At 48.0% G+C, this 22,609-nt stretch overlaps 1 protein-coding gene across 1 annotated transcript in view; it reads right to left on the minus strand.

Moving 5' to 3' along the window:
• MARCHF4 (membrane associated ring-CH-type finger 4) overlaps positions 1 to 22,609 on the minus strand; it is a 115,346-nt gene that overhangs the window by 18,137 nt on the left and 74,600 nt on the right. The window contains exons 2-3 of the mRNA XM_043446054.1: positions 8,762 to 8,917; positions 2,934 to 3,126 (exon numbers count right to left, since the gene is read on the minus strand). Of these exons, the coding sequence (XP_043301989.1) occupies positions 2,934 to 3,126; positions 8,762 to 8,917 (349 nt within the window). The remainder of the gene's footprint in view (positions 1 to 2,933; positions 3,127 to 8,761; positions 8,918 to 22,609) is intronic.

Here is a 22,609-nt window from a genome sequence, read left to right on the forward strand (position 1 = left end):
CTGTCAGACCGGATGATTGGATAGCTCATGGTGGGGCTGTGCACCTGGGAAGGATGTTTTCCTGAAGGCTTGGAAGGAAGGAAAACAATGTGAAAACTCTCAGCATTTGGCTCACTCTGCTTTTCCCATAATCGGAGTGACTGAGGGTCACATGTATACAAGATGGGAGAAAAAGTGGGCCAAGGCCGGGGAGCAGGCAGGCAGATAGAGGAGCCAAGGAAGAGACAGAGAAGGAGATGGTCCCAAGGAGCCCTCCTCAGAGGAGACACCATGAGGAGGAGAGACCAGAGCACCAGGCGGGCCAGAGTAGGGGTGCTGGGGGGCTCCGAGCCACGGGGTGCAGCCTGCCACGAGGGCCCCTCCTGGACATGGGCCCATGTGCACTGGGAGTCTCAGGCGGCATCTGTGGGTTTCCCAGTGCTGCTGCAGGAGGCCTGCTCTCTGATGCAAGAGGATAATAGAAAGAGCCCTGGATGGCCAGTTGGGAGACCTTGCTTCTAGTCCCAGCTGAGCAATTGTGAGCTGATCACTTCCCTTCTGTGGGCCCCCTGTTCTCTCGACTTCAAAACAAGGGAGTTGTCTTGACTGGTCCCATGACCAAATCTCTTCTATGTCCAGTTCTCCCAGTTTTCAAATCTCTGGAGCCCTGATTGGGAGATAGAGTTTATGCTGCTCTCTCTCACTCATGCTGGCCTCCAGGGCAGGAGCTTATTAGTGACATCGTTGGCCCACAGCTTCGAGCGGAAGCTCGAAAACTTTGTGAGTTTCACTTATCCTCTTGTGCTCCTGCGCTTGGTGGGAAGACTACACCCCAGTGGTTCCTGCCCCTTTAGCCTGGGCCCCATCATAAGGAGACACTCAGGCCTGAGCCCAGTGCAATCTCAGAAGCTAAGTCCAGCCAAGCCTGGCAGAACCAAATCATCTCGTGGACCCATGAACGGGACATAAACGCTTGCTGTGAGGCAGTGCAATTTCGGAGCTGTTTGTTACTGCAGCCAAAGCTGACTAATACACCACGTGACAGGAAAATGTGTCTCACAGACGCGCCAGGGACCCATTAAAGACCCGCCTGAAGGAGAATGAAGGGCAGCTGGAAGGGCCCCACAGGAAGGCTTCCACTGCTTTCCCCTCCTTGCCAGAGCCACACACCTCCATATGGAGACACACCTGGTTTTTGGCATCAACAACTCGTGCCTCAGCAGGGGTAGGAAGGGAGTCTGGTGGGAAAGGAAACTAAATTAGAATGCCTCAATGTCAGATTCCTCCCATTCACAGTCCTCTCTCTTCTATAGGCCTCCAAGCCCGGGCAGTCTGGTTCTTTCACTGCCTAGGTGCTGTCATTAAAAGGCTCTTGAACTCAGGAGTTGATGTACTGGATTAGCCAGCATGGAGAGGCAACAAGACACTGAGACAGGTTTACAAGTTCCAGCATCACTAGCCTCTGGCTGCTGTAATCTGTATGGAAGCCTCTGGGATCCCTAATATTAAAGGACCCTGAAGAAAATGAACACCCTCTCAGTCCAATTCTAGCTGATAGATGTTTTCTTGCCAAACAGAGCAGTGTAGCCTATTTGAAAGAAACCCAAACTAATGCCCAGAGAGGACGGCTGTGGAGCTCCGGTGCTGTCGGCACTATGGCCCAGGGGGGTAACCTGAGCGTGTATGACCAGCGCTTCAGCGTGCTTCCTTCACTCAGAGAAAATCAGGGCCATTCCCCACCTCCCCAGTCATTTGGATGAAGACTCCAGAGTTGACAGCCATAGTCATCTGCTGGGAAAAACAAAAGCCCTCCAACAGCCAGCCTAATGTAATGGGAGAGCAGGGAACATACACTTGGAAATGGTGTAGGGGAGCAAGCAGGAACTTACAGTGGTGGGAGTCTAAACTTCTTCTAAAACACTGAACGCTTTAAAGCAAAACCTTACCTGGGAACAGACACATGTGTAAATCGATGAAAGTACAGAAGCTAGGGGTGGAGCAGGGATGAGGATTCAGAGCCCGTCTGTACAGCATCTCATTCCCCACGCCTTAAAGTGGCTCTTGAAGTAGTGCATGGAACCCCTGAACCACATACACTTTGAAAACCACTAGATTAGAGAAATCTTGGGTATTAATAGGCTTAAAGAAAGCCGAAAAAAGGGGGAGCAAGGTATCATCATAACTGTTTCTGGGCATTTTGCTGTGAAGAGAATGGAATTAAATGTATAGGCCTCCTTTGTCCTGACTTGGCAGCTGTGGTACACAACGGATAAGAGGCCTTCCACAACTTGCCTAAGGCAAGTAGACTGACCAACTGACTTTTCTCAAATATTCTTAGAGGCTAACCTCCTCATTTTCATCTTCAACTGGGCAGGACAGAGTTTCCTGGGAAAGACTGAAGTCTCCTGTCTTCGTCCTGACTCCTCCTACTCCCTACACACCTCTCAAGTCTAAGCCATGGCCCCTCTTGAGCTCACAAATCTCAAGCCTGGTGCCATCTCTGCTTTGACCTTTTCGACCTTCAAGAGGGAGGGACCCTGGGGGATGTGTCTAATTCACCAGCACATGGCTCCCCACTTCCTATAGAGATGAGCTTCCAAACCCACCTAGGCACACCATGTCCACAAATCCACACATCCCAGAGACCTACCTAGGCACACCATGTCCACAAATCCACACATCCCAGAGACCTACCTAGGCACACCATGTCCACGAATCCACACCAGAGACTCACCTATGCACACCACGTCCATGAATCCACACATCCAGAAGACCCACCTATGCACACCACGTCCATGAATCCATACATCCCAGAGACCCACCTATGCACACCACCTCCATGAATCCACACGTCCAGGAGACCCAGCTACGCATACCATGTCCATGAATCCACACATCCAGGAGACCCACCTATGCACACCACCTCCATGAATCCACACGTCCAGGAGACCCACCTATGCACACCACGTCCATGAATCCATACATCCCATAGCAGATCTGGAAGAGGAGGTCTTGGCGCTGCCATTTTGCTGAGGGGCTGAAGGTCGACCAGATGAGCCAAGAGATGCTGGCGATGAGGAAGAGGGAACCCAGGATGGCAGCTGCAATCTGAACCTTCTCGATGACTGTCAGGGAGATGGCCTGCCACTGCAGGGAAGAGAACGGCGGGTCAGTGGTGGCCTGCACGCCCTCACCCCATTTCCACCCCATCCACATCCCCTCCTCCTGCTGCTGCCCCAGCCTCTCACCTCTGGGTTTAAACCAGGGCTTACCAACGTGTGATACGGTGGCTCTTTTTGCGAGTTTCTGAGTGTTAACTTTGTGCTTTTGATGTGGAAGAAACCTATATCACACCAAATGATCAGAAGTCATTTCCGGGAGGGGGCTCTGGGTAGGTGAGGCTGAGAAGGAAAGTCCTTGTGGTTGATTATGATGCAGACAGAAAACTGGGAAGGAGAAAGTGGAAATGCAGAGTGTAGGTGGTGTTCCAGGTCCCCAGAATATTCTTTTCTGAGCAACATATTATTTTCTCACTAATGGGTGCTAAGAGGGCACAGGCCTTTTTTTTTTTTTTGCTTGTTTTCTACAACAACACCTGGCATGTCATTTAATATACATGCTAGAGATTACCAATTCAACAGACAAAGAGAGGCCACAGGATGTCAGGGAGAGAGAAGAAAAACAGTATAATTCACTGACTGTGTATGAACACTGAAATTTCCGTGTTTTTCTTTTTTCTTTCTTTTTTTTTTTAACAGAAAAGCACTATGCTAATAGCTGTATTGATGGATGGATTGAAGGCTAGAGTGTGGGTGGGTTTCCACTCTGAAATTCTGTGAGTCTATGACTGATCCAGGTAGCACAGGCCTAGATGAGCCATGAGTTGGATTTTAGTTTGGGATTTATTCATGCCCTTGCTCAGCAAATATGTACTAGGTGTTTTGTGTGTGCACCTGCTAGGTGTTGAACATAAAGCAGTAAGCAAAAACAGGCAGACTTCTGCCTTCATGGAGCTTCACATTTAGAGGACACAGACAGACATATTATTATTTACAATGGCAATCCATCATGACATGTGAGAGCCTATGATAGGGGATTTCACTTCCTAGAGGAAGCAATGAGTTGAATGGGAGTTTACTAGACAAAGAGAGGAAGTATATGTGTCCAGCAGGGAGAAGAGCATGTGCAAAGGCCCTGTGACAGAAGAAAGCAGGGTAAGTATGAAAACCTGGAAGAAGACCAGAGAGGGTGGAGCAGAGAGCAGGGAGTGGGGTAAGACAACTGGGAAAGGAAGAAGGAAGACCACACTGGAGCCTAAAGAATATGCAAAGACTTTTAAAAACTTTTTTATAAGAATAAACACGATACTCTTGACCAGTTTGCAGCAGGGAAATGACAGGATCAGGTTTGGGAAGGTGGCATATGTGCATGCTCAGTTGTGTCTGACTCTTTGCGACCCTATGGACTGTGGCCCACCAGGCTCCTCTGTGCATGGGATTTCTCAGGCAAGAATACTGAAGTGGGTTGCCATTTCCTTCTCTAGGGGATCTTCACAATCCAGGGATCAAACCCACATCTCCTGCATTTGAAGGCAAAGTCTTTACCATTGTGCTACCTGGGAAGCCCTTTGGAAGGTGGAAGGAAGGACTATCCCCTGATTGTAGCAGTTTGTGTAATGCCCTGCAGAGAGCGCCTAGTAGGCATTTCAGAAGGCATGTCAGAACTCCCCAGAAAAGGTGGACAACCTTCCTTCTGCCAACAGCGAGCCCTCCCTGCACGTTATATGGCTTAGATGGAAGCACTGATGATTCTGGCTCCAGCCGGAACTGACCAGTGGCCCCTAAGGAGCTGTAAATGTTGGAAAACCTTTGCTTGTTCATCTAGATGTGGGACATCAGACTTTCCACGTGATTATACAGATCGCATCCCGTTACAGGTAATTGGGCCTTTACATTTTCCACTGCTCTTTCCACCCGCCTAGGGTTACACATAACAGGAATTTTCCAGAAGATGGCCTGATCCCACAGACTCCTCTAATAGAGGGCAAATGCTTTTTCCAGAGCCAGCCTCCCTGTCTGTGAAGAGGGCTCCTGATTGAGCTTTTTGTTTCTACCTCTATGACATCAACACCCTTCCTTTCTTCTGCTCCAGGCTTCAAAAACCCCAAATGGAGAGGCAGACGAAGCTCCCCTTAATCTCTAAAGTCCTTCCTACCAGCCCAAGCCACTTGTGGAAGTCATACAGCACCCCAACTACAATTTGAAGCAGGAAGAAGAAAGACCAGGATGGGGTGCTATGCCCAAGGCTTCCCTCCTGTCTGCCCCATGGGAGGCTCCACAAGCAATGTGGGGAGCAGAGCCAAAAGGAGAAAGGAGAGGACAGGGGAGCTCTCTGGTCTCCCAGGGAGATGGGGAAGGGCTCCCCAGGGAGCAGGCTCTGCCCCTACTGGATCCCCGGAGCTTCTTTATCTGCAGCAAGCTCCTGATCACAGCATCCAGAGACTTCTCCGTGCCCCTCTGTGCAGTGAATGGAGAGACCAAGGGGCAAGAGCATGAAGACAGATGATTCTTTCCTTATAACAAGAAGAGGCAGTGAGCAAGGTGACCCAATCCTAGCTCAGCTCTGCTCCAACTCATGGAGTGTGACCTAGGAGAAGTCAATAAATTATCAGGACTTCCAAAAAGTGGAGATAATTGTTTCCTAGAGTATTGTGAGAATTAAGTGAAATTAATCAGAGCTTTGAAGGGTGCTGCCATCATTTCTATTCCTCTTTATATTTTTAGCAAAAATACAGTTATGCATGGCAAGGTAGGAGTATTCATAACCATACTTAGCAAACTCTGTGCTGGGCAGGTAGGGTAGAGGTGAAGGGCCAGACTCAGGAGTCAGACCCCTGGATATAACCCTGCTCCACCAGAGTGACCTCGGGCAAATTGTTGACCCCTCTGTGCCTCCATTGTCTCATCTGCAAATTGGGAATGATAATAGTACCCATTGCACTGGGTTGTTTTTAGTATTAAATAATATGTGTGAACACTTAGAACAACTGGCCCCCAGTAAGCACTAATTAAATGTTCATGAATATAATTGCAGTCCTGATGCAGCAAAGAGGATGAGAGGCAGCCACAGAGCCTTGAGACTACAGGGCTACACTGAAATGCCACCTTTCTCAGGAGCTCTTTCTAGAAACAGAGCTTGCAGAGGGTCACTGAGATAATATGCTGTCATGCCCACTGTTTCTCAGAATGTTTTATGGGATCATGAACCAAGAGATGAGACATCGGAGACTTGGAAGAAACCTCCCCTCTCTGACAGAAGAGTTAGCCCCGGTACCCCATCCACTGTTCTACTTTCTCTTGGTAGGGCCTGCCTGCTCCATCCTCTACCACAAATGAGGAGGATCAGAAGTTGTCCCACCATGGCTGAGCAGGCAGTCATCTCACACTTGGCTGAGACTGAGGAGCCCAAGACATGCAATTGGGTCAATTTGGGCCACAACCACACAGTACTGCTGCTAGTCCAGACTACTTCCTTCTTCTGGTACTATCTGGAAGAGTGAAATGGCATTTTCTGAGCACACACCACTGAATGCAATGAGGTCCAATCACAATCCAAAAGTAACAGAATCAGAATCTCCAATGACTAGAAACTCAGTTAAAGACACAGTAGTAGCTTGAGAATAAATTTATTCTTAATTAGTAACTTAAGAATTATTCTTAAGTAGTAACTTGATAAAGTTATTCCAGAGTTCCAAAGAATAGTAAGGAGAAATAAGAAAGACTTCTTAAGTGATCAATGCAAAGAAATAGAGGAAAACAACAGAAAGGGAACATTTCATGCAAAGATGGGCACAATAAAGGACAAAGTTGGGCACAATAAAAGACAAAGTTATTCTTAAGTAATAACTTAAGAATAAAGAATAAAGTAGTAAGGTAATGTCAATATTGCCATTTGCTTAAGGCACTTATGAGATTAGAATAATCTTTTCTTTTCTTTACTCCCAGGAAAAGATTCATTGGAAAAGACCCTGATGCTGGGAAAGACTGAGGCAGGAGGAAAAGGGGGCAATAAAGGACGAGATGGTTGGATGGCATCATCGATTCAATGGACATGAGTCTGAGCAAACTTCAGGAGATAGTGAAGGACAGGGAAGCCTGGCGTGCTGCACTCCAGGGTGTCTCAAAGAGTCAGACAACACTGAGAGACTGAACAACAAAAACCCCCAGGAAAAAGTTATCCCTAAATGTTTTTTTCCCTTTTTGTGTCAAGGGCTGATGCTTGTTTGTAAGCCAAGGACACAGCCAAGGGGGCACTCAGGCTGGTGGGTTTAGATTCTGACCCTTTTCTAAGACTTGAATCGGCTGAGAAAGAAGAGAAGAATTAACGTATCCCAGGGCCTGGAATCAGACACTGCTATTTTAAGACATGTCAAGATTTTGAAATGAATGGCTGAGGATGGAACCACTGCACGGGGAGGCACCTCTTATTCTGACTCTTTGGTGCACCATCAGGATGACTGAGGTGCCTGGGGGTTCTAAGGCTCCCTTCTAGCAACAATGCCTCCCCTACCCCGGGCTGGCCCCCGCTGCAAGGACACTGCAGCTCCGGGTGTTTGCAGCTGCCCTTCCATGCAGAGATCCCAGCCCACCACCATCCCCAAGCTCTGCTGGGGCAGCAGCACTGACTCTCTCACCCCTTCGGACAGGAGAGAGACAACTGTGCCAAGCAGCTGGAGTTCCCGCATCCTCGCCAGCATGCTGGCTAATTGATGACGTGGCAGCTTCACTGGCTGACCGTGTCTATGTGCAGATATTTTCAGAAGCAAAGCGCCCTCTCTGTGTGTGTGTGCCTCGCAGGGGGGAGATGTGTGACTTGGAAGATATACGAGGTGGCACAGGGGCTGTCAGCTCCTCTGGGGATGACAGATGTCTCAGGGCAGGGTGGGAGGGGTGGGAGGACCGTGGGGGGCGTGAGGGCCTCTGATCTGACAGCCCCGCCCCGTGTGAATCTGTTCCGCAGACCCCACCTGAGCTCTGGTCTTCCTGCCCTTGACCTTTATGGACTCTTTATATTCTCTCCCTTTTCCTTCCTGCCCCGTCTTTTCTCTTCCTCTGATTCCCTCTCATGTCTCGTCTCCGTTTTTCTCTGGTCCCTCGTCATAAGAAGTGTGGTCTGTGGCCCAGGAGCAGCAGCATCACCGGGCAGCTTGTTGGAATGGAGACCATCAGGCCCCACCCTGCGTTTTGTTGGAATTCCAGGCACCGTCAAAGTTTGGGACATAGCATCCAGTCTCTACTCTCATTTCTTCTTCTCTGCCCTGAACCTCATCACAGTCTTTCTCCTCACCGTCCCACCCTGCTTCTTTGCCTTTTTGCCCCCTCTGTTCTCTCTTTCTTATTGTTTCCTCCCTCCCTCTCCTCTTTTCTTATCGTTCCTTTTTCTGATTTCTTTTATCCATTCATTTATCCATGAACTCACTTATTCTCTCTCTTCCATCTGATTCTGCATGTTTCCTTCTCTATCTATTTCTGTCTCTTGATCCCACCCCTTTCTCCTCTTCTGGCTAAGGCTTAAGAGAAAACACAACAATTCTTCCCTGCCCTCCTGACCGCTCTCCATCCTCGGCCTCGCCCGCCTGGCCCGTCTCTCTCCCTTCCTCCAAAGCCCCGGGGCTCTAAGGCGCCTTCTCGTCCCGCCGGAGCTCAGGGGTGTGGGAAGCCCGGCCAGCGCCGCAGCGCGCAGCGGGCAGCGGGCAGCGTGCAGCGGCAGCCGGCGGCAGTACCTGCAGAGGGTTCTTGGTGCTGATGGCGATGACGTGGTACTTGTAGTAGCACAGCTCGCAGCTCCAGCAGCCCCGCTCGCTGATCCACTTGATGAGGCAAGGCTGGTGCGTGCACTTGACCGAGCCGTCGCAGCGGCACGGGCTCAGCAGCTCCCCCTGCAGGGAGAGAGGCGGAGGGTGGTGAGCCAGTGATCCGGTGACGTTGCTCAGTCGCGTCCTCCTCTTTGCGACCCCATGGACTGTAGCCTACCAGGCTCCTCCATCCATGGGATTTTCCAGGCAAGAGGACTGGAGTGGGTTGCCATTTCCTTCTCCAGGGGATCTTCCCAACGCAGGGATCGAACCTAGGTCTCCCGCATTACAGGCCGACGCCACCAGGAAGCCAGACCTCAGCAATGGCGGGATGGGGCTGGGAGTTTGCCGTCAGAGTTGGTTTTCCCCCCACCCTCCATGTCTCTGGCCAGGCCAGACCACAGACTGGGCTGGGAGGAGGCCTGGGCTCCAGGTTCCCAACTTAAGTGAATTCAACTAACAGTTCTGGGCTCCTGGCTCCTACTCGGTACTGCCCAAGTCCTAGGGTTTCTATGAAAATGAGTGAGAGGATCTCCATGGAAGCTCTCTGCCATCCAAAGTGGGTGTCAGCCTAGGTAGACTTCTCTTTAAAGGTACAGCCAGGGGTCTCAAACCCAAATGCTATCAGGGGCAGACAGGCCACACTGTGACTGAAGCCAGCTGGCAGGAACTGGAATGGATTGGCGGGTTGAAGAGACAGCCATCATCAGCTGCAGATGTGGGAGTCTGTGTTCCAAGGAGGCAAGTGTTTATGCAAAATTTCCCAGTAGTCAAATGTCAACAGCAAACCCAAGCTCTGAATACATGTCATGAAGGTCATTTGGCCTGGCTTTGGAGTTCTGGACCTGAGCCTTTGCACTCTTCTGCAGCACAGCCCATAGAGACCCAGATCCCCTCTGTGAAGCCTCTTGCCCCTGGTCCCAGAGGGACAAAAACATGGCAGGCTTGGATCCTGGGGACCTAGGAGGCTGAGCAGATGCCCCCTCTGAAGGCCTGGGGCCCTCTCAGCATGTTCCTTGGGACTGGCTGGGAGTGGTTGGGAAGCCCAGCTTGGGGCAGGCTTCACTAGAAGCACGGAAACAAAGACAGTGCCAGAGTTGAGGCTCCTTGTGGACTTCAGGGCTGGACTCAGTCTCCGGAGCCGCCTGTGACCACATGTCACATGACCACACACCGCATGACCACTCCCTGCTGGTCCTGATGCTGCGGGCCCCAGAGGGCCTCCCTCACCCCCTTCTCTCCTCCCCCTCCCTTTCCCCTCTTTCTCCCTCCTCGCTCAGAGCCCATCATTTCTACCTCCTGATTCCTGTCCACCAGCGCCTTCATTTATCTTCTCAGGGATTTTAGGAGTGGGTCCCACCCAATTCCCCAACCTCTGCTCCCTTCTGACCCATCCCAAGGCCCCCTTCCTCATTTCCCACGCCCTCCCTCCCCCAACTCATCTATTTTGAAGGAGATGCCTTCTGCCTCACTCCTGTCGAAGGACCCAGAAGCTGTCAGGCACAGCCCCATTCCCTAAGCGCCATGCTGATGTGTTTGCGATATGGCCACTGAAGCCATGTCCCTTTTAATTTGGTGATGGTGGTTTAGTCGCCAAGTGGTGTCCAATTCTTTTGTGACCCTATGGACTGTAGCCTGCCAGGCTCCTCTGTCCACGGGATGTCCCAGGCAAAAATACTGGAGTGGGTGGCCATTTTCTTCTCCAGAGGATTTTCCCGACCCAGGGATCGAATCTGCGTATCTTGCATTGCAGGCGGATTCTTTATCCACTGATCCACCTGGGAATTTGGGGATTTCACTATTCGAGAAATCCAACTTGTTCCCAACTTAGAATAAGCAGGCACAGGGGCTTCTGACCTATTAGTTACAGATCTTTATTTATGTATTTAGTCATACTCTTTGCTGTAGACTGTAGAAACAGTCTTTTTCTCCCAAGATGCATGGAATCATCTTTCCCTTTCACTTCAACTCCTATCACTCAAAGACTACCCCTCAGCCTGGATGAGGTCTAGAGTGTTTTTCTGCACCTGGTATACCTGTCCAATTGCTTTTCTGTCTTCATGATGGTTCCAAAGCCACCTTCTACAGGGAGTCATCTCTGATTTCTCTAGGATGAGTGCAGTGCCTTGATCTCTGAGCACCTTGTCAGCATAACCTTCTGAGGCCCTTGGCATATGCCTATCCACTGCCCCATCAGAGGAGCCCTAGAAGGCAGGGATGGGAGGTTGTTCATCTTTGCATTCATTCTCGCAGTGCCTAGCCTACTCCCAGCAAGCCTTCAACAGCCTTTGTGTTTGAGCAAGTGAAAACATAATTCAAGTGTCTGCTCAGGTTTCCTGCCTGGCCCAGAAGAATGAAGATGAGACTGCCTATTCCATAAGAACAGGAGCCATGTCCATCCAGCACTTCACTCAATGCCCAGCACTCCATATGTGTATGTATGATGAAGGAACTTGGTGACAGAAATGCTCAGGGTGCCACCACCTCATAAAATCCTCTCTGGTTCCCCACTCTGCTCCTCTTGTGTTGACAGGCCCCCTCACGGTGGCTGCAGGCCAGGAACCCTCCCATACCCACTGTGAAAGCACTTCCCCATGTGTCTTTGGGTCACTATACCATGACCTTTCACAGCAGCAATATGTATCTTATGTCCATCTTTGCATCCTCAGCACCTAGTGCAGTGCGTGAAAGAGATACTCATCCAACTGTGTGTGTGTGTGGCCATGCCACTTGCATGTAGGATCTTAGTTCCCTGACCAGGGATCAGATGGAACCCATGACCCCTGCAGTGGAAGCATGGAGTCTTGACCACTGGACTGCCAGGGAAGTCCCATACTCCATCCTACTTTAACAGTGCAGTGCATACAGAGCTGTTTGATGAATGAGAGGTTTCGCTCCTCCAGGACATGGCCAGCCTCTGGCTCCAGGTAGAGTAGGACAGGCAGGAGATGCCCACAATGCCAGGTGCTCGCCACACCCATGGAGGCCTCCAGGTCCTCGGTAATGAGTAGTTGCTGTGTGGCTCTGAGAAAAAAATAGGAATGGGAGGGGGAGGAGAGGTGCTGAAGGAGGGGCAAAAGCCCTCGTTATTCATGGCAGCATCTCCTAGGCTCATTAATTCTAACAGGATGAGCTGGGTTTGATTAATCGGGTTGTTAGGCAGCCATGTCAGATTGCCAATCAGGAAAGAGACAGGACTTCCGGTCCCCGGCGACGGTGCCAAGCAGCGGCGAAGGCTGTTCTCTTTGCTTTCTAACACGGCAGCCATGAGACAGGGGAGGAAGAGCCGCTGGCCAGGCATAACTCACAAGACCTGGGCTCTCCACCGTGGCTCCGGATGGGGGACCATCCCTGGAGCCCCTAGTTATCTGGAGAAGGAAGGAGCATGGCCTGGCCTGGTCCCAGTGCCTGGCCACAGACCATGAGGCCAAAGGTGTGCCGTTTCCCCTGGAGCTCCCAGTCCCCCACACTTGCCCTGGTTTTGGACAACCCAAAAGGTAGAATAGAGACTTGCTTTGGGTGCCACAAACACTAGAAAGCAAGGACACTGAAGCTGTTAGAAAAATTTAACTTTGATGAAGGAAGTGATCCAGGATTTTAGAAAAAACAAATCTGCAAAAAAAGCTATTTTAACCTTGGCATTCACATAAGTTTTTTTACTTTATGATTTGGCACATTTTTATGTACACTGGGGAGGAGGGCCATAATCTTTTTGTGTTTAGGGCTTCTAAGAGGCCTTAATCTGGACCCTGAACCATCTTTGGCTGATCAACCTGTGCTTCTCCTGGAACAAGAAAGATGTGAATGAGCCAAAGCCAGATAGATTCAGGTTAGACTGAAGGAGAATGTTCATTACAGTCAACTTTGTTAAAAGCTAAAGTGGTGGAACATGGAAATGGAGGTGATAAACATCTCTCAATATAACAATGACTCCTCTTAAAGAGAAAGGTTAAATGATCAACCCAGGGTCACTCAGCCAGCCAGTGTCATGGCCAGAATGTAAAGCCAGGTCTTTCTGACGTCAGACTCAGCTTCTCACCACACTCTGCTCATCCCCCTCTGCACTCTGGTTCCTGCTGTCCCGTGCATATCTGCGCCATGGGTCTCTTCTTGTCTCTCCCTCCTTGCTCCAGCACCAGCCCTTTCACCAAGTCTCCCACTCTGGATCTATTTTCTGTCCCTGCATCATGACCTACAGTTCAGCCCTTAATCACTCTTCACTTGTTTTCTCTAGGCTTCGGGGTGATCCTGCATACCCCACAGGACCAGGCATATCATAGTTACACAACAAAGGTGCATTCATAGGCTGGATGGGCACCAGGGTAAGGCAGAGGATGAACCCCTCCGGCCCAGCTCCTGAGGGTCCAGCCTTTGGGCTGGAGGATTATGACCATCTTGTCTGCAATGTTCAGCAAACTCCACAGATCAAAGCGGCTCATTAAATGCAAAGGGCACCAGACACTTCCTGGATGATCTGTTCAGAGCTTTGGGGCCCAGAGACCACCCTGGGAATGACTAAATCAAGAAAAATCAGATCTTCTCTAATCCCCTGGCCCCCATGGGCCACAGTGTAAGAGAGGGGTAAAGAACACAGTGTTTGAAAACCAAGCCCTTAGATTTAAATGCATCCTTTTTTCCTTTTTAAATGTTTTTTTATTGTGGTAAAAGCCACATAATGTAAAACATATATTGTCACCATGTTTAACTGTGCAGTTCAGTGGAACTCGGTACGTTCACATTGCTGTGCAAGTCTCACCATGATCACCTTCCTAAACTGAAACTCTGTCCCCATTAAACACTAACTCCCCATACCCCCCAGCCTCCAGCCCCTGGCATCTACCAAAGTACTTTCTGACTGCATGAATTTGACTACTCTAGGTACCTCATGCGCGTGCATGCTAAGTCACTTCAGTCGTGTCTGACTCTTGGACCCTATGGACCGTAGCCTGCCAGGCTCCTCTGTCCATGGGATTCTCCAGGCAAGAATACTGGAGTGGGTCGCCATCCCCTCCTCTAGGGGATCTTCCTGGCCCAGGGATCAAAACTGCATCTCTTTTTTTTTTTTTTTAAACTGCATCTCTTACATCTCCTGCATTGGCAGGCATGTTCTTTATCACTGGCGCCACCTGGGAAGCCCCAAGTACCTTGTGTAAGTGGAGTTGTCAAACAGCATTTGTCTGCATCCAAGTATGTTAGAATGCATTTTTAACTTCATGTATGTCCTACAAGCAGATTGTACCTTCTTTTTCCCCCTGCCCTTGTGCTATATACCAGGGGCCATCTACCTGCCATCACCAGCCATCTACTTTATACATAATAGTGCAATTACACCAATCCCAATCTCCCCAACCCAACCCTCTTCAACACTTACTGGCTATGCAAACTTGAACAAGTCTCTTAACCTCTCTGAAGCTCTCTTTCTTCTTTTTCCATTGCAGGCAACTCTTACCTCCTCAAGGCCTGACTGTAAGAATGGACTGAGATCATGCAAGCCAGGTGCTGGACCCAAAGCCTGGCCTGAGTAAGTCCTCTTGTGAAAATATTGCAATTTCAAATCGCCCTTCCATAATGACTTTAATTCCATAGGCTTTCTACTACAACTCTATTTTATGCTCCCACAATCAAATAAGTAAACCATGCTTAAGTACAGGGTCAGCCAAGCCTAGAGGGAGATTGTGATGAAAGAAATGCCTAAGAGTCCACCCCAGTGAGGTGGATTAGGGGTTAGGACACAGGTCTCCCAGCTTCTGGCTCAGGACTGCCCTCTGTGTTACCAGGGGTCACTGAGGGTGTTTGGAGTCCTACTTTCCTGGGGAGGATGAACAGAAGGCTGCTTGAATGGGTTAAGTGGGGTTATGCTGGAGGCAGGACAAGGTGATCCATAGCCTATGGCTGTGGCTGAGCTGGCAGGTGGGGAAGAAAACAGGGTGGATTCTCCTTGCTGCCAAATGACACAGCAAGCTGCAGGAACAAGACTCCAGTCGTTTCTCCATTCACAGATTTCTTCCTCTTTATTTCTGCCTTGCTCCAGTTTTTCTCCCCTCTCAGTCTGAAAGGACTTGCTTCTGGAGTCCTTAGGTTACCTGGTTGCCATGGCAGTTGTCAGGTTAGCCAAAGACTTCCCCTGCCACCCACATGGGCGCCAGGCATCCTTGCCACTGAGCAGAAAGAAAAAAAAAACAACAGCCCCTGTCCTTCTGTACAATAGTTTGCAGCTCTGGGAGACTAAACAAGGGAAGCAATAGACACAACAGCCTTGGGGACATTTCCCTTTATTGACACTAACATGGTGGTTAAGAGCTTGGACTCTAATCCCAGACAGACTTGAGTATATCCAGGCTCTTATGATCTGTGTGACCCCGGGCAAGTTGTTTAACCTCTCTGGGCCTTCATCGAATATACATGTAGTATGTTCCAAGTTCTATATGAGGTGACAAGGATACAGCAGTGAATGTTACTAACCAAAATTCTCTGGTCAAGAAAGACAAACATTTAAAAATGATAAACAAGGGACTTCCCTGGCAGTCCAGTGGTTAAGACTTTGCCTTCCAAGATAGAAGGTGTGAGTTTGATCCCTGGTCAGGGAGCTAAGATTCTATATGCTTTGCAGCCAAAAAACAGAAACATAAAACAGAAGCAGTATTGTAACAAATTCAATAAAAACTTTAAAAATGGTCCACATCAAAACACCTTTTTAAAAATAAATAAATAAGATAAACAAGTAAACTCTAAGTACATGACATGCTGTTATATGCTATTATGGAGAAAAATAAGCAAGGGAAAGGAAAATGAAATACCAGGGAGGTGACAGATTGAAATTCTACAAGCGGGGACATTTGACAGAAGACCTGAGGATGATGAGGGAACAAGCCATGTAGGTGTATGGGACCTGAGCATTCAGGCAGAGAACATCGAGTACAAAGGCCCTGAGGCAGAAGCCTGTTTGGCATGTTCTAGGGACACCAAAGAGCCAGTGTGTTTGGGCTAGGATGAATGGAAGGACTGAGAGTAGATGAGGTCAGAGGTATAATGGGGATCAAGAATGGGGGACAAGCCAGACAAGGCTGGTGGACTGTTTTAAGGACTTGTCATTTATTGTGTATGGGATGGGAAATCACAAGCGTGTTTTGAGCAGAAGAGAGTGACATGATCTGACCGTATTTAACAGGTTCCTTCTGCCTTCTGTATTGAAAATAGACTGGAAGGAAGTAAGGACCAAGTAAGGAGCCAAGAGGCTATTGCAGTAATCCAGGTGAGCAATGATGGTGCTTTGAACCAGTAGGGTAGCAGTGGAAGTTCTAAGAAATGGCTTCTGGATATATTTTTGAAGATACAGATGTTAAGATTTGCTGATGGATTAGGTGTGATGGATAAGAGAAGTCAGGGATGATGAAGATCTGAGCAGTGAGGGGCTGGAGAGTTGCGTTCAGGTTGAGATGGGAAAGACTGAGGGAGGGGCAGGTTTTGGAGGGTAGATTGGGAGCTCATTTGGGGATGTGTCAATTTTGAGATGCCTGTTTATCCAAGTGGGACTGTGATATATACTAGTCTAGAGTTTAGGAGAAAGATCTAGGCTCAGGATATACACTTGAGAGTCACTGGCCTACAGATGGTTTTTAAAGCCACAAACCCAGGAGTGAGGGCAGGTAGGAAGAGGGAGGGCTACCAGAACTGCTTCCTGCAGGATGTCAAGATGTTGGAGCTTAGCAGATAGGGAAGGATCAGTAGGAAACCCTGAGAGGGAAGGTCAGCGGGCTGAGAAGAGAATGTGATGTTCCAGAAGCCAAAGAAGAAGACAAAGTCTCTCAAGAAAGAGGGAGCCCTGGCAAAAGCTGCTGATGGGTCCAGTTGGATGAGAACATTGGGCAAGTTTTCTCTCAGTTTCTCCTTCTTCTAGATAAAGCAAAGCTATGGACTGAGACTGAAAGTGGGGGAGAAGGTATGGAGGTCTGAGAATTGGTTTACAAAGTCATCTGGGAGAGCCTAGGAGTAATTAGACTAGTAAAATAAAATAGAATTACTGGCAGCACTGAGCACCTTTTCTATTAAAATAAAATGGAACATCCATGAAATTGCGGGAAGAGGGTCATAGGAACATATATTTATCACCCTGCCTGACACACAAGCAGGTCTCAGTAAATGCTAGACTAACCTGGAAATGGTTACAATAGTTGTTATGGCTGATCTTCTTGTCTCAAAGCCCACCTTCAAACACTGATCAATTTCCTCCATCTCTGCCTTCCTTCCTTCTTTGAATAATATTCCCTTCTTATTAATAATCCTAGTGTTTTAAACATCTCAGAGTTCTAACAAGATAAACATTATATCATCTACTACCTCAATAACTTAATGAAGCTAATATCACTTCTCCTGCTTTACTATATGATGATACTCACTCAGAGAGGTTGTTACTTGCTCAGGAGAAAGGCAGGGTAAAGCTCTGTCCATCAGGGTGCCCATACCCACAGCTTCTCCGACAGCTCACATCACTGCCTCCCATCTCTCCTCCCACCCCAGCAGCCTTGTTCATCATATCCTTACCTTTCCAGCCCTGACAAAAGAGATAGCCTTGCTGGATCCCTATTATGTATAAATGCAAAGGTGAAAACTCTTCCCCCCCTTTCCCCTCTCCTCTGAGCCCAGTTCCAGGCAGTGTTCAGTTCAGCTCAGTTCGGTCACTCAGTCATGTCCGACTCTTTGCGACCCCATGAACCGCAGCACACCAGGCCTCCCTGTCCATCACCAACTCCCGGAGTCCACCCAAACCCATGTCCATTGAGTCGGTGATGCCTTCCAACCATCTCATCCTCTGTCGCCCCCTTCTCCTCCGGCCTTCAATCTTTCCCAGCACCAGGGTCTTTTCCAGTGAGTCAGCTCTCCTCATCAGGTGGCCGAAGTATTGGAGTTTCAGCTTCAACATCAGTCCCTCCAATGAACACCCAGGACTGATCTCCTTTAGGATACACTGGTTGGATCTCCTTGCAGTCCAAGGGACTCTCAAGAGTCTTCTCCAACACCACAGTTCAAAAGCATCAATTCTCAGCACTCAGCTTTCTTTATAGTCCAAATCTCACATCCATACGTGACTACTGGAAAAACCATAGCCTTGACTAGATGGACCTTTGTTGGCAAAGTAATGTCTCTGCTTTTTAATATGCTGTCTAGGTTGATCATAACTTTCCTTCCAAGGAGCAAGCATCTTTTAATTTCATGGCTGCAATCACCATCTGCAGTGATTTTGGAGCCCCCAAAAATAAAGTCAGCCACTGTTTACACTGTTTCCCCATTTATTTGCCATGAAGTGATGGGACTGGATGATGCTCCTGGAGATGAGTGGAGAAATAACTCCAGAAATAATGAAGGGATGGAGCCAAAGCAAAAACAACACCCAGTTGTGGGTGGGACTGGTGATAGAAGCAAGATTTGATGCTGTAAAGAGCAATATTGCATAGGAACCTGGAATGTTAGGTCCATGAATCAAGGCAAATTGGAAGTGGTCAAACAGCAGATGGCAAGAGTGAACATTGACATTCCAGGAATCAGCGAACTAAGATGGACTGGAATGGGTAAATTTAACTCAGATGACCATTATATCTACTACTGTGGGCAGGAATCCCTTAGAAGAAATGGAGTAGCCATCATAGTCAACAAAAGAGTCTGAAATGCAGTTCAGTTTAGTTCAGTTCTGTCGCTCAGTCATGTCCGACTCTTTGCGACCCCATGAACTGCAGCACGCCAGGCCTCCCTGTCCATCACCAGCTCCTGGAGTCCACCCAAACCCCTGTCCATTGAGTCGGTGATGCCATCCAACCATCTCATCCTCTGTCGTCCCCTTCTCCTCCTGACCTCAATCTTTCTCAGCATCAGGGTCTTTTCAAATGAGTCAGCTCTTAGCATTAGGTGGCCAAAGTATTGGAGTTTCAGCTTCAACATCAGTCCTTCCAGTGAACACCCAGGACTGATATCCTTTAGGATGGACTGGTTGGATCTCCTTGCAGTCCAATGCAGTATTTGGATGCAATCTCAAAAACAACGGAATGATCTCTGTTCGTTTCCAAGGCAAACCATTCAATATCACGGTAATCCAAGTCTATGCCCTGACCAGTAATGCTGAAGAAGCTGAAGTTGAGTGGTTCTATGAAGACCTACAAGACCTTCTAGAACTAATACCCAAAAAAGATGTCCTTTTCATTATAGGGGACTGGAATGCAAAAGTAGGAAGTCAAGAAACACCAGGAGTAACAGGCAAATCTGGTCTTGGAGTACAGAATGAAACAGGGCAAAGGCTAACAGAGTTCTGCCAAGAGAACACACTGGTCATAGCAAACACCCTCTTCCAACAACACAAGAGAAGACTCTGCACATGGACATCACCAGATGGTCAACACCGAAATCAGATTGATTATATCCTTTGCAGCCAAAGATGGAGAAGCTCTATACAGTCAGCAAAAACAAGACCAGGAGTGGACTGTGGCTCAGATCATGAACTCCTTATTGCCAACTGCAGACTTAAATTGAAGAAAGTGAGGGAAACCACTAGACCATTCAGATATTATCAGGCAGTGTTCACTGAGTATTAATTGATGTGGTAGTGGTGAGTGGGGACATAATGGAATTAACTCACCCCACCCAATTCCTCCTCACACTCCCACCCTTGGCAAGGAGTAGACATTTGTTGAGTCAAAATTAAGAGACAGAAATTTTTATAAGCATAGAAATGTGTTAGAAGTTTCTCTCAGATGTAGTTGTATTCACAAGGAAACATTCACTTATAGATGCTCCACTGTGAAGACTCAGAGGACCAAAAGACTTAAAATCAGAACTTCCCCTCCTGAGTGGAGTGGAACCTGTGTGTATGGTGCAGGGGTTAGGAATGGGCACAGGAATAGAGGAGGTTGTAGAGGAGAGTTAGGAGAGATGCAAAAGGAAGGAGACTCCTCCATGTCCATCCTAGATGGAATCTATGATGAAGGAGTGTTGACAGGGAAGCACAGAACTGTTTTGTATCACTCCTTAGACTCCACATATCGGGGGGGCCAGCTAACAGAATTACCGACTCAATGGACATGAATCTGAGCAAACTCCAGGAGATAGTGAAGGTCAGTGAAACCTGGTGTGCTGCACTCCATGGGGTCACAAAGAGTTGGACACGACTTGGCAACTGAACAGCAAGCTAAGAGGAAGGCTTATCAAGAACACATCCTCCCAACTTATGGGCACAACCAAACTGGTTCATAATATCAACCAACTACACCAAGGGGGAACACAAGTGGGGAAAGTGAATAGAAGGAAACTCTAGAAGTTTCCAGCATCTTCTTCATGCAGGACACCAGACAGTGATTTCTTGATTCCACAGAACTGCAAGAGGTCAATGTATCTTGGACTTGGGATCAAGAAAGATGAGCTATCATGAGACCATCTCACCAGCCAAGGTTGTGGTGGATAAACTGGAACAGGGGTAGCTCCTGCCACCCAGGGGAATGAGAAAGCAAGCTCCCTGCTTATCTCTGGGAAGCAGGCTAATCGGCAAGATGACCTTCAAAGATCCCTGTGGCCCTGGAATCCAGGATTATACACAGACAAGCCATTCTGAATTCTCTGCATGTTGTGTTGGGCAGCATACAGGCAGAAATTTGTTTTCTGGCTGAAGCCCTTTCTGGTTACTCATCCATAGCAGTTTTTCATCCATAGCACTTTACATGCTCCCTTTCCAGCCAGACCAGGCCCAAGCTTCTCACTTCCCCTCTCAATGACACCAAAGCCAAGCCCTGGCTTTGGGACAGGGGTCCCCAACCTCCTCTATCTAATGCATGATGGTCTGAGGCAGAGCTGATGTAATAATAGAAATAAAGTGCACAATAAATGTGACACACTTGAATCATCTTGAAACCACCACCCGCCACCGCACCCCACCCCCCGCCCTATCCGTGGAAAAACTGTCTCCCACAAAACTGGTCCTTGGTGCCTAAAAGGTTGGGGACCACTGCTTTAGGAGACTAACAGTGTGTCAACACTGGTCAACAGGGAATCATTGCAAGATAATTCGATTTAAAAAAGAAAACTCTATTACTAAGTAGAAAAAGAAGACTTAAAGCCTTAATGAGCTCTAGTTATATACACTAAATTCAATTAACCACATAAATATTTCCAGTTCTCTCATACCAGCAACTTACTTTCACAAACACAACACTACACACACACACACACACACACTCACACACAAACATATAATCTGCTTCCCTCTTCATGGAAGATTTTGCAGCCTTCCTGTTCATCAGTTCAAAAAAGGATTACAAAAAGAGACATAGGAAGCAAACACACAAGCCCCAACCAAATCCTCCAAACCATGTTTTTCTATTCATGATAATTTTTTTATTCCTGCACTGGTTTTCTCCCTATAATTTAACTGGAGTAAGACAAATGTACCTATTCCCTCTAACTGCCTCTGAATTTACTCAACTGATACCAGAAAGAAGAACTGAACCTCACAATAATTGAATTTAAATAACATCTGATTCCATAAAGTCAAACATGATCTGCATAATAAACAAACCAAGCCCCACAAGGGCTGGCAGAAAGAAAGAAGGTCATACTTTATGTGGATATTCATAATCGTACCTGTATGTCTAATAACCTACATTGCCATATACTGTCTGTGTGTCTTTCTGTATCACTTACCATCACCATTGTTAACAAGGAGCTAAAGTTAAAGGTTGATTCGCCCTCAGTTCTTTGCCTGACTTAATAGAAAAGCATAACTTTGATAAACCTCCCTGTCCAGAATTGGGTTGTTTGCATATAGCAGAGCGCTGGGCCTGTTTCCAAGGTTCCAGGCCAGTAGGCTGAAATTTCAGAGATTCCAGGTCACCGTGTTCTCTTTCTTTCCCACAAGTCAGGCCAAGCCAAGGGCATAAGTCAATGGCAAGTTGAAGGGCAATTACTCAGTGACCTCCTGGGGTCAGCCCTCCCCAGTCCCTGTTCACAGGCGGAAGGATACCCAGCCTCAGCGGAGCAAAATGCTCATGTAGTTGAAGGTGTTGTGGTGAAATTCTACAGAAATTCACAGTCACAGTGAATGAAAATAAAAGCGTTAGTCACTCAGTCATGTCCGACTCTTTGCAACCCCATGAACTGTAGCCTGCCAGGCTCTTCTGCCCATGGGATTCTCCAGGCAAGAATAATGGAGTGAGTTGCCATTTCCTTCTCGAGGGGATCTTCCCAGTCCAGGTTTCGAACCCTCATCTCCTGCATTGCAAGCAGATTCTTTACTGTCTGAGCCCCCAGGGAAGCCGCAGTGATTGATACATGATTTGATGTGTTTAGGGGATACAGCAGAGGTGACATGTGTAAACGAGCTGTGATGATGTGTCATACTTCACAGATGCTCTGAATCATGGCCCCAGACACTTAGAATCTTGTGTGTGGCCGACTCTAACAAAGCAAAAATCCAGGGTCTTTCCTGGATGCTGTTCCCAGCTCTGCCATCCTCTGGCTGGTGACATGGGTTTCAGCTAAGCCTTGATCCCCTGGTTCTCTGAGTCTCACACACAGAAAAATCACCTGGAAAGCTTATGTGTTCAGATTTCCAGGCTTTGACTGCAGAGATTCTGATTTCATGCAGACCCATCCCCCTTTCTTGAAGCAAGGTTGGCTAAGACTCATTTGTGAAGCTCTGGACTAGATACTCTTTAGCAAACCTTCTGTCTCCTACATCACTCTGAGAATTTTAGATGAAAATAAAGGAGGAAAATAAATAACGATTGCTAAAACTTACTG

Source organism: Cervus canadensis, chromosome 24 (genome assembly GCF_019320065.1).
Source record: "Cervus canadensis isolate Bull #8, Minnesota chromosome 24, ASM1932006v1, whole genome shotgun sequence".
NCBI classification, from domain to species: domain Eukaryota; kingdom Metazoa; phylum Chordata; class Mammalia; order Artiodactyla; family Cervidae; genus Cervus; species Cervus canadensis.